The 15695-nt window shown below is 50.0% G+C and overlaps 1 protein-coding gene across 1 annotated transcript in view; it reads left to right on the forward strand.

The window, feature by feature from the left end:
• LOC119976409 overlaps positions 1-15695 on the forward strand; it is a 53678-nt gene that overhangs the window by 21937 nt on the left and 16046 nt on the right. The window contains exons 6-7 of the mRNA XM_038816934.1: positions 12183-12311; positions 13952-14032. Of these exons, the coding sequence (XP_038672862.1) occupies positions 12183-12311; positions 13952-14032 (210 nt within the window). The remainder of the gene's footprint in view (positions 1-12182; positions 12312-13951; positions 14033-15695) is intronic.

A 15695-nucleotide genomic window follows, 5' to 3' on the forward strand; every position in this document is an offset into this window, starting at 1 on the left:
AGAGATAATACAGTTATATCAGAATGTGTATACAGAAATAGAATCTGCGAGTATACCAGGGTGTTATTACATTAGAAATAATATATATTTTTTTATAAATGTTTTTTATTGAGTTTTCATATTTTATATATGACAAGTTACAAATTATTAGAGAGAAAAAAAGAAAACACAAAAATTTAACATGTATATTTACAGGTAAGCATCTTTATAACAACAATTGTGGCCGCCCCCTTTAGCTGGCATACATATTTTACATTCCCCAATATGGCCGAGGCACATGTTTATAGGCATTTATTTATAGTTTGGTTTTGGGCCTTAGCTTGCCATCAAACCCCCATAACGAACCCGTAACCCCCCCCGGGCTACCTTTCCCCGATTCCCGTCCATTTCCCCCTGATTCTTGGCCACCCGACTATTCTTCCTCTTGTTCGTTGGCCACAAACAGGTCCCGGAACAATTGGGTGAATGGCTCCCACGTTCTATGGAAGCCGTCGTCTGACCCTCGGATGGCGAATTTGATTTTCTCCATTTGGAGAGATTCCGAGAGGTCGGACAGCCAGTCTGCAGCTCTGGGCGGTGCTGCTGACCGCCAGCCAAACAGGATTCTACGGCGGGCGATCAGGGAGGCAAAGGCAAGGGCATCCGCCCTCCTCCCCAGGAATAGATCCGGCTGGTCTGAAACCCCGAAGACTGCCACTTTCGGGCATGGCTCCACCCTCACCCCCACCACTTTGGACATAGCCTCGAAGAAGGCTGTCCAGTAATCCACAAGTCTGGGGCAAGACCAGAACATGTGGGCGTGGTTGGCCGGGCCTCTTTGGCACCGTTCACATCTGTCCTCCACCTCCGGGAAGAACCTACTCATACGGTTTCTCGTTAAGTGGGCTCTATGTACCACTTTTAGTTGCGTCAGGCTGAGCCTTGCGCACGTGGAGGTGGAGTTGACCCTATGCAGTGCTTCGCTCCAGGGTCCCCACCCTATCTCCATCCCCAGGTTGTCCTCCCATTTCCTTCTTGTTGCGTCCAGTACGGTGTCGTCCCTTTCTACCAGTCGGCCATACATGTCACTACAGTTCCCTTTCTCTAGGATACTTGCGTCCAGTAGGTCTTCCAGTAGTGTCTGACGTGGCGGTTGTGGGTACGTCCTTGTCTCCTTTCGTAGGAAGTTTTTGAGCTGCAGGTACCGTAGCTCGTTCCCCCCAGCTAGCCGAAATTTCTCTGTCAGTTCGTCCAGTGTTGCGATCCTGTCGTCCGTGTATAGGTCCCTGACTGTCAGTGTCCCCCCGTCCTGCCTCCACCTTTTGAAGGTGGCGTCAGTCAGTGCTGGTGTGAACCTATGGTTGTTGCAGATGAGAGCCTTGTCCGACATTTTGGTCAGGCCAAATTGCTGCCGCAGTTGGTTCCAGGATTGGAGGGTGGCTGTCACCACTGGGCTGCTGGAGTGTTTTTTGGGTGGGGATGGGAGTGCTGCCGTGGCGAGGGCCCGGAGGGAGGTTCCTATGCAGGAGGCCTCCTCCGCACGCACCCACTCGGCTTCTGGCTCCTGGATCCATCCCCTTACTCGCTCAGCTGTTGCCGCCCAGTGGTAGAATTGTAGATTCGGGAGGGCTAGCCCCCCCCCTGGATTTTGTTTTTTGTAGGACCTTCTTTGGGATCCTAGCATTTTTACCCCCCCCCCCATACGAACGCCATGATAAGTGTGTCCAGCGCTTTGAAAAAGGCCTTGGGGATGTAGATCGGAATGGATCTAAACAGGAAGAGGAACCTGGGCAGTACGTTCATTTTGATCGTCTGAACTCTCCCCGCGAGGGAGAGCGGGAGTGTGTTCCATCTTTGCAGGTCCTTTTTAACTTCCTCCGTCAGGCTGGTGAGGTTCCATTTGTGGATCCCTTTCCAGTCATGGGCTATTTGGATCCCCAGGTCGCGGAATTTGTATCGGGCTTGTTTGAATGGCAGCCCCTTCAGTGCTTCCCCCCCCCCCTTATGGTGTATTGGGAAGATCTCACTTTTGCTCATGTTGAGTTTGTAGCCCAAGAAGGCTACAAACTCTTTCAGGAGCGTGATGATTCCGTCCATGCTGCTTTGTGGGTCCGAGATATAGAGGAGCAGATCATCCGCATAGAGTGAGACTCTGTGCTCTCTACCTCCCCTTTGGATCCCCCTCCAATTTTTTGCTGCCCTGAGCGCGATTGCTAGCGGTTCGATTGCTAGTGCGAACAGCAGCGGGGACAGTGGGCATCCTTGCCTGGTGCCCCTGTGCAGCTGGAAGTATTGGGAGTTGGTATTGTTGGTCCGTACACTCGCTATGGGGGCGTTGTATAGGAGCTTTACCCAAGCGGTGAACCCTGTTCCAAGCCCGAACCGCTCCAGTACCTCTATGAGGTATTTCCATTCGACTCTGTCGAAGGCCTTTTCTGCGCCCAGGGAGACGATCACCTCTTGTGTTCTCTCCCCGGAGGGGGTCATTATCACGTTCAGCAGGCGCCTGATGTTCGCGGTAAGCTGTCTACCTTTGACGAAGCCCTTCTGGTCCTCTGTGACCACCTCAGGTACACAGTCTTCTAGCCTTTTGGCTAGGATTTTGGCCAGTATTTTGGCGTCTGCATTCAGCAGAGATATGGGCCTGTATGACCCACATTCCGTTGGGTCTTTGTCCTTCTTAGGTATCAGCGAGATTGAGGCCTGTGCTAACGTGGGTGGCAGTGTGCCCCCTAGCTAGCGAGTCTGTGAACATCTCCCGCAGGTGCGGGGCCAGCGCTGTCGCGAATTTTTTGTAGAAGTCCGCCGGGAATCCGTCCGGTCCCGGCGCCTTCCCCGCCTGCATGGAGCTAATGCTGTCCATGATCTCTCCCAGTGCTAGTGGTGCTTCCAGATCCCGTTTTCTGCCCTCTCCCACAACTGGAATGTCCAGTCCATCAAGAAACCGGTTCATCCCAGCCTTCCCCGTTGGGGCCTCTGAGGTGTACAGCTCTTGGTAGAAGGCCTTGAAGGTTTCGTTAATCCTCTCTGGTTCTGTTTCCAACGTGCCTCTGGTACCCCTGATTTGTGCAATTTCTCTGGTGGCTGCCTGCTTTCTCAGCTGGTGGGCCAACAGGCGGCTGGCTTTGTCTCCGTGTTCGTACAGGGCCCCGCGTGCCTGGCGGAGTTGGTGTACTGCTTTCCTGGTGGAGAGCAGGTCAATGTTCCTTTGTAATTCTTTTCTCTCCGCCAGGAGCTCTACGGTCGGGGCCTCGGAGTATTTACGGTCTATCTCCAGTATGGAGTCGACCAGCTTCTGCCCAGCCACCCTTTCCTCCCTATCTCTTTGCGCTTTGAAGGCAATGATTTCCCCTCTTAGTACGGCCTTAAGCGCTTCCCAGAACGTGGAGGATGATACCTCCCCGTTTTGGTTGTTCTCTGTGTACTCCGCTATGGCCCGCGCTATCCTTTCGCTGAAGGCCTTTTTCAGCTAGTAAGGCACCGTCCAACCTCCATGTGGGGCGCTGGGCCCTTCCCGTCTCCAGCCGCACATCCATGTAGTGTGGGGCGTGGTCTGATATCACAATTGCGGAGTATTCCACCTTGTCTATCCCTGGAAGCACCGTTTTCCCCACCACAAAGAAGTCAATTCTGGTGAACACATTGTGTACTGGAGAGAAGAAGGAGAATTCTTTCTCCCCCGGATGGGCGAATCTCCAGGGGTCCACTGCTCCCATCTGCTCCATAAAGTGACTGAGTTCCTTTGCCATGTTTGAGGTTTTCCCCGTTCTGGGGTTTGATCTGTCCGTCGTTGGGTCCTGTACACAGTTGAAGTCCCCCCCCCCCCCATGATTAGTCGGTGCGTCGCTATGTCCGGGATTTCTGCCATGGTCTTTTGGATGAAGCTCGTGTCGTCCCAGTTGGGCGCGTACACGTTAACTAGAACTACCGGCGCCCCATCCAGGGCCCCGCTGACCATGACATACCGCCCCCCCTGGGTCTGTAACCGTCTTTGTCGCCCTAAACATTGTCCTCTTGCCGATCAGTATCGCCACCCCCCTGGCCCTTGTCCCATAGCAGGAATGGTAGGTTTGTCCCACCCAGCCCTTTCTTACCCGCAGTCGGTCCTCCTCCCTCAGGTGTGTCTCTTGGAGGAAGACTATGTCGGCCCTCATATTTCTGAGGTGGGTGAGGACTCTGGATCTCTTCACTGGGCCCTTACGTTCCAGGTGATTATCCTGATGGGGGGCTTCTGCCCCCTCGTTCCTGTGGGATTAACCATATTTGTCCGGTGGACGCGCCCCTGCCCTCTGGGGTTTCCCTTTGTCCTGGGGGCTGTACAGGATGGCCGCTATCACTGCTCTCCCCGTGCAGTCGGATCCCTGCCCCCGGAGTTTCCCTTTGTTAGGGGGCCGTCCAGGATGGCCGCTATCACTGCTCTCCATGCGGTCCGGCCCCTGCCCTCTGGGGTTTCCCTTTGTTAGGGGGCCGTCCAGGATGGCCGCTATCACTGCTCTCCATGCGGTCCGGCCCCTGCCCTCTGGGGTTTCCCTTTGTTAGGGGGCCGTCCAGGATGGCCACTATCGCTGCTCTCTCCATGCGGTCGGATCCCTGCCCTCCGGGGTTTCCCTTTGTTAGGGGGCCGTCCAGGATGGCCGCTGTCGCTGCTCTCTCCATGCAGTCGGATCTCTGCCCTCCGGGGTTTCCCCTTGTTAGGGGGCCGCCCAGGATGGCCGCTGTCGCTGCTCTCTCCATGCGGTCGGATCTCTGCCCTCCGGGGTTTCCCTTTGTTAGGGGGCCGTCCAGGATGGCCGCTATCACTGCTCTCCCCATGCGGTCGGGCCCCTGCGCTCCGGGTTTCCCTTTGTTAGGGGGCCGTCCAGGATGGCCGCTGTCGCTGCTCTCTCCATGCGGTCGGATCCCTGCCCTCCGGGGTTTCCCCTTGTTAGGGGCCGTCCAGGATGGCCGCTGTCGCTGCTCTCTCCATGCGGTCGGATCTCTGCCCTCCGGGGTTTTCCTTTGTTAGGGGGCCGTCCAGGATGGCCGCTGTCGCTGCTCTCCCCATGCAGTCGGATCCCTGCCCCCGGGGTTTGCCCTTGTTAGGGGGCCGCCCAGGATGGCCGCTGTCGCTGCTCTCTCCATGCGGTCGGGTCTCTGCGCTCCGGGGTTTCCCCTTGTCCCGGGGGCACCCGCCATGGCCGCCCACTGTGTGTCTGCCACGCGGGTAGTCCCCTGCACTCCGGGGGGCCTCTTCGCTCACAGACCGTACTGGGTGGGTGCTTGCAGCGGTTCCTTGTTTCGGGCCCTTGGTTGTGGCACTTTGTGGCCCCGTTCCTTTTCTGGCCTCTTTTGTCCCTTTGTTCCTGCATTTCCCCTCCCTGGTCTCTCGCACCCTGAGTGCCCACCCCCCCCCCCCCGCTCTCTCCCTTTTCCCCCCTCCCCTGTATACCCCTCCTTTGCCCCTCTATCCCCTATTCCTGTCCCCATTTGCTCTCCCGACTTTGATGTGTTATCCCCCCCTCCCCTGCTTGGCGCCTTCCCCCCTGTTGGGGGTGCGCTGCGGCCCTGCTTTGTTGCGTGCCCCCGTCACTAGCTTTCCTGCTAGCACAGTGGCTCCTCTCTCGGAGGTTGCTGTCCCGCTTCTCCTCTGCCTGGCCTCTATGGTTTTCTGCCCGCTCCTCCTCCACCTTACCCTGCGCCCCTCTCGCCTGCTCTCCCTTCTCCAATACTCCTGTTCCCTCGTGCTGGGGCCTGGCCTCCCACCTGGAGCGGTCCCTTGGGCAGTGGGTTGTTTTTTGTTCTGGGTGTTCCTGCCGGGGGGGAGGGGGCTGGCTTTGCCTCGCCCCCCCCCCCCCCCCCCCCCCCCGCCGGCTTGTCGTTTCTCCTTGCCATGGGCCCCTCTTCCCTACCCCCCCTGGCGTTTTTCCAGCCCGTGCTCCTCGACGAACCTATTCGCCTCAGCAGGGGCTGTAAAGAAATATTCCTTGTTTTGGTATGTGACCCAGAGTTTCGCTGGGTACAGCATACCAAAACGCACTTTGCTCTTGTAGAGAGCTGCTTTCGCTCTGTTGAACTCAGCCCGTCTCTTAGTTATGTCCGCTCCAAGATCCTCGTAGACTCGGATAGCGTGCCCTCCCCATTTGCAGGCTCTATTTTCCTTGGCCCAGCGCAGGATTGTCTCCCTATCCCGGTACCGGTGCAGTTTAGCTATGACTGCTCTCGGTTGTTCCCCTGCCTTGGGCTTCGGGCGCAGCGACCGACGTGCTCTGTCCATTTCCGGTGGGGTGGGAAAAGTATCCTTCCCCACTAAGGTGCCCAGCATCGCAGCCACGTATGCTGTGGGGTTTCTGCCCTCGATCCCCTCTGGCAGGCCCACTATCCTAACATTTTGCCTTCTCGAGCTGTTTTCCTGGTCGTCTACCCTGCCCTTCAGGCTCCCCTGTGTTGCACCCACTTCCCTCTCCAGGGCCGCGACCCGGTCGCTCATGTCGGTCGCTGCTTTCTCCAGCTCTTTAATGGTTGCCTCATGGGCTTCCAGTTTCTCCCTTGGGCTTCCAGTTTCTCCCCTTGGGCATCCACTTTCTCCTCCAATCTGGTCAGAGCCTGCTGCACCCCTGACATGGCCCTGGCCACTGCTGCCTGTGCTGCGGCTTCTGCGTCTGCTTTCCCCTCTGCCTTGTTTACCTGCAGCTGCTCCCTCAGCACCTCAGTAAAGGCTGTCTTCCAATTCCAGCCCCCTCTAACCCCAGGGGAGAGGGTACCTGTCTGTCCGGCTCTTTTTGATACGGCGATACATCCATCCCGCCGCTTCGTGTGCTAATCCGTTCGCCTGAGCTGGCTTGCCCTTTGTCCCGTCTGCTTCTGGTGCCCCCTTTCTCTTGGCTCCCTTCTGCCATTTTTTTCTCCCCCTTCCCTTTCATCTTTTCTTCTCCCCTTGTTTTTCTTTTCCCCCCTTTTCCGCACCCTATTTTTATTTTATTTATTATTATTATTTTTTTTTATTATTTCCCCCTCCCCTCTCCTCCCTTCTTTCCTTTACCCCTTTATTTTATTTATTTATTTCTTAATTATTTTCTCCTCCTCCTCCCCGCTTTTATGCAACTCCTCTCCGATGGACTTACTTTTGTTGGGAGCGAGTGTAAAAAGAGAGAAAATAGTATATATACCCCTCCCTCTCTCTTTAACAGTTTTCTTTTGGGTGTTTTTTTTAAAAAAAGAAATAAAAGTCCTTTCTTGTTTTCTCTCCCCTTCCTCTCTCCTCACTCACCCAGGAGAGAGAGAGAGAGAGGCTTTTGCCCAGTCCCTTTGTTCTTGCCACGTGGTGGTCGCTGCCGTTTTGGTGGGGGGGGGGGGGGGGGGGGGGGGGGTCCCTTCCCTGTTCTCTGCCGCTTGGGGAAGCCCCTCTCCCTGCGACCGCTCCGCTCGCCGACCAGAAGTCAGAAATAATATATTAATGAGAAAATTGAGACCTTTACATATTCAGGCAGATGCGAAATGAGCAGAGGTTTATCAAGTGGTATTACAGGTGGGTTATAGAAAGGGGGTTTTGCGGGTAGTGCTCGAGGTTCCAGTAGGGGGTCATTTAGGAGTAAGAAAAACTGAAGCAAAAATACAAAAACATTTTTGTTGATGTGCATCAATTTTCTTTATAATATCCAAAGCTCTTTGCTGAGCCCAATGAACTGCAGCCACCAGGTTGACAACGTCTACACAAGTAACCTTTTATTAAGTACAGTATTAAAATTGAATACAGAAAATGTAACTGGCTATGTAATACCCCTTTGCCACCCCCACTTTCTAATCACCCCCACTTTCTACACACACATACACACACATACATACACACACTCGCACACACCTACAGACAGACCGACACACACACACATGCAGATACATACAGGCACACATACAGACAGGCACACACACACATACCGCCACATACACAGGCACATACACTAACACACAAACACGCACACATACAGACCGACACATGCACACAGACAGACACACGCACACAGACAGACACACGCACACAGACAGACACACGCACACAGACAGACACACGCACACAGACAGACACACGCACACAGACAGACACACGCACACAGACAGACACACGCACACAGACAGACACACGCACACAGACAGACACACGCACACAGACAGACACACAAAGACACACACATGTCATACACTCACACACATGCAGTCACACACAGATAGGTACACACTCACATGCACACACAGGCAGACACACACTCTCTCAAACACACACACACACATACAGACACACACACACTCTCTCTCACACAGACACACACATACAGACACACACACACTCTCTCTCACATAGACACACGCATACAGACACACACACATACAGACACACACACACAGACACACACACATACAGACACACACACATACAGACACACACACATACAGACACACACACACAGACACACACACATACAGACACACACACACTCTCTCTCACACAGACACACACATACAGACACACACATACAGACACACACACATACAGACACACACACACTCTCTCTCACACAGACACACACATACAGACACACACTCTCTCTCACACAGACACACGCATACAGACACACACATACAGACACACACACATACAGACACACACACACTCTTTCTCACACAGACACACGCATACAGACACACACACATACAGACACACACACATACAGGCATACACACACTCTCTCTCACACAGACACACACATACATACAGACACACACACTCTCTCTCACACAGACACACGCATACAGACACACACACATACAGGCACACACATACAGACACACACACTCTCTCTCACACAGACACACACATACAGACACACACATACAGACACACACACACTCTCTCTCACACAGACACACACATACAGACACACATACATACAGACACACACACATACAGACACACACACATACAGGCATACACACTCTCTCACACAGACACACACATACAGACACACACACATACAGGCATACACACACTCTCTCTCACACAGACACACACATACAGACACACACACATACAGACACACACACACTCTCTCTCACACAGACACACACATACAGACACACACACACTCTCTCTCACACAGACACACACATACAGGCACACACTCTCTCACACACAGACACACACACATACAGACACACACACATACAGACACACACACATACAGGCACACACTCTCTCACACACACATACAAACAACACAGAGGGGAAAGGTGGTGGAAAGGGAAAGAAAATATTCATGAAAATAAAAGGCTAAAGACCTTTGGTGCACTGTGGTGACTTCCAGTCAATTTCTTTCTGAAATTCAGCTTTCATTTTGATACTTCTTCCTTCTGACCTGGAGATGGTCTTCCCTGGAAAGGTTGTCCACCTTCTCTGCAGACTCAGCATCATTCCAAGTTTACAGTAAAGGATATGATCAGGAGTTATGGGGAGAAGGCAGGAGAATGGGGATGAGAAAAATATCAGCCATGATTGAATGGTGGAGCAGACTGGATGGGCCGAGTGGCCTAATTCTGCTCCTATGCCTTTCTTATGGCTACCCACTGTGCTATCGTGCTGCCTGCCCTAAGGGGTTTTCACAGCAACTTCATTGCAGAGTCAATGTAGGCCTACTTGTGAATCTAATAAAGATTACCACAAAGAAATACGCAGCAAATATAGTTGGTTAAATATTAATAATTACCTAATCTCTGCTGTAACTTGCCTTCCCACACCCTCTACACAAACACACACATCCAAGACAGACAAACATGCGGGGGGGGGGGGGGGGGGGGGGGGGGGGGGGGGGGGGGGGGGGGGGGGGGGGGGGGGGGTTTGTAAATGAAAGAGAAGTGCCTTTGCTTCAGATGATGAGTCCTTTGCAACCTTTCAGCTCAGGAGCTTGAGAATCACAGTCCTTGCTTTATGAAATGAATGAAATGAAAATCACTTATTGTCATAAGGAGGCTTCAATTAAGTTACTGTGAAAAGCCCCTAGTCACCACATTCCGGCGCCTGTTCAGGTAGTCTGGTACGGGAATTGAATCCACGCTGCTTTCAAAGCCAGTGATTTAGCCCTGTGCTAAACCTACGCTCATAATTGTCCTGGGTGGGACGAGTCCCTGTCCCATCAGGCTTTACTCTCAGTTCACGGCCTGCCTTCAGGCCCTGTTTTCAGAAATCTGACACCCACGGGCTTCGTGGAGAGAGAGAGAATGAAGTGGATTTTTTTTTTTGGAGAAGATTAGCAGCTGTGTTCTCGAGGGGACTTTGCTCGATCTTTGACCTCCTCTACCAGAACCAAAAGTGAAATTTAGCCGGAGCCTTGTGGCTCTAGAGCAGGGGTGGGAAAACTGCGGCCCGCCAAAGGTCTTTATGCGGCCCACCAAGTCATTAAAAAATGTTTTTAAAATTTTTAATTAGGGTTAATGGGGGGGCTGTTGGGTTACTGGCTGGTATAGGGTGGATACGTTGACTTGAGTAGGGTGATCATTGCTCGGCACAACGTCAAGGGCCGAAGGGCCTGTTCTGTGCTGTACTGTTCTATGTTCTATATGAGGCGCCCAGAATCATAACCGGGTGAAGTAATTATTTTACTTAATATACTATGGGGACCTTTAAAATTGTGAATTTCTGAATGTGGCCCTTGCACGGAAAAGTTTGCCCACCCCTGCTCTAGAGAAACATTCCAGAAGGATAATATCCAATCACCACCAGTTACCGGGCAGATCACCGCCTTTTAGGCCCATTCATTGGCAGTCAGTCAAATCAGTCAAATCAAGATCTGTCCAATCTCTGTCGGTCCATAACTCCATTCCAAACCAGCACGGAGTTACAGGTACATGTCCATAAATCATCTGTAGATTAAAAATGTAATGGCAAAAATAAAAGAAAGGAAAAGAAAGGGAAAATAAGGGAATAAACAGGAAACCTAGAATCATAGAACATACAGTGCAGAAGGAGACCTTTCGCCCATCGAGTCTGTATTTCTGTTTCTATTCCAGATTTCCAGCTATTTTGCTTTTGTGGTATACTTGCCTTTATTAGCCGAGGCATAGATGTTGAAAGCAGAGAGGTTCTGCTGGAACTGTATAAAACATTGGTTGGGCCACAGTTAGAGTATTGTGCGCAGTTCTGGTATCCACATTACAGGAGGGATGTGATAACACTGGAAAGGGTGCAGAGGAGATTTACCTGGATGTTGCCTGGGCTGGAGAGTTTAGTTATGAAGAGGGATTGGATAGACTGGGATTGTTTTCCTTGGAGCAGAGGAGACTGAAGGGGACGTGATTGAGATGTGTAAAATTATGAGGGACACAGATAGAGTAGACAGGAATAATAATAATAATCGCTTATTGTCACAAGTAGGCTTCAATGAAGTTACTGTGAAAAGCCCCTAGTCGCCACATTACGGCGCCTGTTCGGGGATGCCGGTATGGGAATTGAACCGTGCTGCTGGCCTTGTTCTGCATTATAAGCCAGCTGGTTAGCCCACTGTGCAAAACCAACCCCAATACTGATCGCTTATTGTCACAAGTAGGCTTCAATGAAGTTACTGTGAAAAGCCCCTAGTCGCCACATTCTGGCACCTGTTCAGGGAGGCCGGTACGGGAATTGAACCTGCGCTAACTTTCCCCTTGGCAGAGGGATCAATGACCATGGGGCACAGATTTAAGGAGCAGGAGGTTTAGAGGGGATGTGAGGAAAAACCTTTTCACCCAGAGGGTGGTGGGAGTCTGGAAGTCGCTGCCTGAAAGGGTGGTGGAGGCAGAGACCCTCAGAACATTTCAGAAGTATTTAGATGTACACTTGCGATCCCAGGGCAGACACGGCTATGGGCCAAGTGCTGGAATGTGGGATTATAATGGTGAGGTGGTTGTTTCTGATGGGCACAGACACAATGGGCTGTAGGGCCATTTCAGTGCTGTATGATTTGATGACTCCTGTGGAACAGCAGGGGCTAAATTCCGTGATCCGAGTGAGGAATTGCAATGAGACCGGGCGGGATGGGGATCAGTGCTATGTTACTGAGCAGCACTGTTTTAAAGCTCATTGATCTTCTGGGGAGCACTCAATGTATCTTGTGGTTGAAATATATTTGACAAATAAACATTGAAAATGTATTTGCAGTTTAACACTTTTTCTTTACTCGTGCCTTTATTTTGTTGTTTGCCAGATGTTGGAATTCCGTACAGAGTTATTTCGGGATTTGTATTTTGCCTGCTGTTGGGAATGACTGGATATATTGTCTTCCTTTACCTCCGGCCCAGCAGGGAAATCGCAAATTCATTTTTGCAGGATAAACGTAAGTAAGTCCTTACAGTCCAGTTTATAAAAATTGTACAGAGCGAAACTGGGCCTTGGGGAAACCACTGCAAAGCCTTCAACCATGACCCTCTGCGTCCTGTCACTGAGCCAGTTTTATATTCACAGCGGCATTTTCCCCTTTATTTCATGGATGCCCACCTTGTTCGTAAACGTCCTCCGAAGCATTTTATTCAAACGGTTCTATGTGCAACATCTGGTTCACTATCTTGGCCAGCCTTCCCTGTTGTCTCATCAAAGAATTCCGTTAAATTGGTCAGACGTAATTTAAAAGTATAACATGAGAGATATGAGCAGAAATATATGATTCATCGAGGTTGGCTCGTCCCATTTAATCATTGCTGATTTTCTGCCTCAAGTCTACTTTTCGACCTGCTCTCCATAGTTTTGATTCACCGAGAGAGAAATACTTTGTCCCAAGCTCTGGAATTCCGTCCCCTCTCCTGTCCATCTCCCTTCCCCTTTTTACTCCTTATAATATGCTCCTCACGAGTTCTCCTTATAATATGCTCTTCAATTAAACCTTTGATCGCCTGCTCTTTGTGCCTTGATATCCAGTTTTATTTGATCATTTCCCTTGAGGAGTCTTAGATGCTTTACTAAGTTAATGGCATTATATAAATTCAAGTTCTTTCTGATATTTACTCTGTATAACATACACATTTCTAGTTGACTGCTATGTGCTTCTAGTCTGCAGTTAATTCCACACCAGTTGCTTATCCTGCAAAGTGATATTTTACACATATGTACAAATTAACACGAGATGCTTTTGATTCATATCAAGTTCACCTAACGTGTCACCTTTCTAAAATACAAATCTAAATGAATAAATCGATAATTAACTGTAAAATACTAGTGAGGAGAGTTAAGAGAGTTGCTACTGCACTTTTAATGACCTCAGCAATCCCAAATTGCTTTTGAGTACAATTAAGTACTTTTGAAATCTAGTTCGTACTGTTGAATTGTACAAGCTATGATAGCCAATGTATTTTGATGATTGTTGGTGATATCGGATGAGGAAGAAATATTTACCAGGACAGTGGGAGAACTCTCCACTTTCTCAAAAAGTCCCATGGGATCTTTTACAGCCACCGATGGCAGATGAGCCAAGGTTTATTGTCTTATCTGACAAACTATGCCTTTGACAGTGGCACCTTGTATTATGGGACGGCACGGTAGCACAGTGGTTGGCACTGTTGCTTCACAGGTTTGATTCCAGGCTTGGGTCCCTGACTGTGTGGAGTCTGCACGTTCTTCCCGTGTCTGCGTGGGTTTCCTCCGGGTGCTCCAGTTGCCTCCCACAAGTCCTGCAAGACGTGCTGTTAGGTGAATTGGACATTCTGAATTCTCCCTCTGTGTACACGAACAGGTGCCGGAATGTGGCGACTAGGGGATTTTCACAGTAACGTCGTTGCAGTGTTATTGTAAGCCTACTTGTGATACTAATAAAGATTATTATTATGGGCTCAAGTCCCTGGATGGGTGCTTGAATCCACAATCAGAGAATTTTCTACCCACAGGCAAGGCTGATAAATGATGGTGAACTGATGTTGCATCAGCTTTGATGCTGTGTTAACTTTAACCACACAGCCTGATCGGATTTCTTTTAAACTTTGACAGGCAATCGCTACATTGTGCTTGGGTTTGGAGTATTCACAATAATGATTTCACCTTTGCCAATTTATGAAGCAACTGAAAATGGTGAGTGTTGTCACACTGAAAGACAAACAGCAGAACACATTTACCACCTTTCTCAGTGAAATATTCAGAGGATGTTTTAAGATTGCTGTCATTTATTTCATATCCCGCAGCTTCCATAGTATTACAGCTGTTTAGGATCAGAGTCGGCAAAATGGGGGTAGTTTAATTATCTGAATATAAACCGAGACAGGAGTAGTGAACAGGGCAGAGAGGGACAGCAATGTGCTCAATGACATTTTCTACAGTACAATGTTTCCTGTCCAACAAGGGTGGGGGCAAAGGTTCTTGAGAAGGAGGTGGGCCAAGTAGGTCAAGTGATTGTTGTCCTTGGAGAGAGGAAGGTGAAGAGGAGATTTGATCGAGATGTTCAAAACCATGAGGGGGCTGGACAGAGTGGCCGGGGAGAAAGTGTTCCCGCTCATGAAAGGATCAATAACGAGAGGGCGCAGATTTCAAGTGATTTGCAAAAGAAGCAAATGTGATGTGAGAAAACAAGTTGTTGACACAGCGAGTGGTTGGGGCCTGGAATGCATGGCCTGTAAGTGTGGAGGAGGCCGGTTCAAATCAAGGCAGTAGATGATTACTTGAATATAATCAATGTGCAGGAGTTTGGGGGAAGTGGCTCTAAGGCAGGGGTGGGCAAACTTTTCCGTGCAAGGGCCGCATTCAGAAATTCACAATTCACAAAGGGCCGCATAGTATATTAAGTAAAATAATTACTTCACCCGGTTATGATTCTGGGCGCCTCATATAGAACATAGAACAGTACAGCACAGAACAGGCCCTTCGGCCCTCGACGTTGTGCCAAGCAATGATCACCCTACTCAAGTCAACGTATCCACCCTATGCCAGTAAGTAACCCAACAGCCCCTCCACCCATTAACCTTTAAAAAAAAATTTAAAAAAAAAAAATTTTTTTTTTTTTTTTTTTAATGACTTGGTGGGCCGCAGAAATACCTTTGGCGGGCCGCAGTTCGGACATTGGCAAAATGACCACGTTCTCCACCACAGAAATTGTGTGGGTTCTATGTGTCAGAAGGAAAGAATTTAGGGGAACGTGATTATTGTATCATGCGGTTTAGGCTGACTATGGAAAAGGACAAAAAACAAGAAAGTGTAAGAATTACTCTCTGGGAGAAATCCAACTTCAATGGAGCAGGAACGGATCTGGACTAAATTATTGGACTCAAAGGTTGTGAGGAAAAACAGCAGTTGAACAACCTTCTGTGGTGAATGTAATATATATGATATGATAATTCACACTGTCTTTGTAAGCGCAGTAGCGTTATCCAACCACTAGGGGGAGTAGCTCTGGGAGTACTCAGGAACTTGTACTGGGCTCCACCCTTGGCTCCGCCCATGACTCCTCCCCCTAGTGCAGCTGTATAAATACCCTTGTCCAGAGTCAGCCTGAGTTCACTAAGAGTTCATCAACGGGTAACAGGCTGGCTCTGAAGTAAGTCGATTAAAGCCTAGATTCATATCGGAAACACGTGTCTGGTGAATTGATGGTTCCATCACCTTCATGATGAGAGAGTTTGGGCATGGTCAGGGTATATTCCCTGGAAAGGAAAAACAGCAAATACCGAGGTCCCTGGGTGACAGATGATGGAAATTAAGATAAAGAGACGGCATGCCTACGACATTTGTCAGGTGGATGATA

This window comes from Scyliorhinus canicula, chromosome 13 (genome assembly GCF_902713615.1).
Source record: "Scyliorhinus canicula chromosome 13, sScyCan1.1, whole genome shotgun sequence".
NCBI classification, from domain to species: Eukaryota; Metazoa; Chordata; class Chondrichthyes; order Carcharhiniformes; family Scyliorhinidae; genus Scyliorhinus; species Scyliorhinus canicula.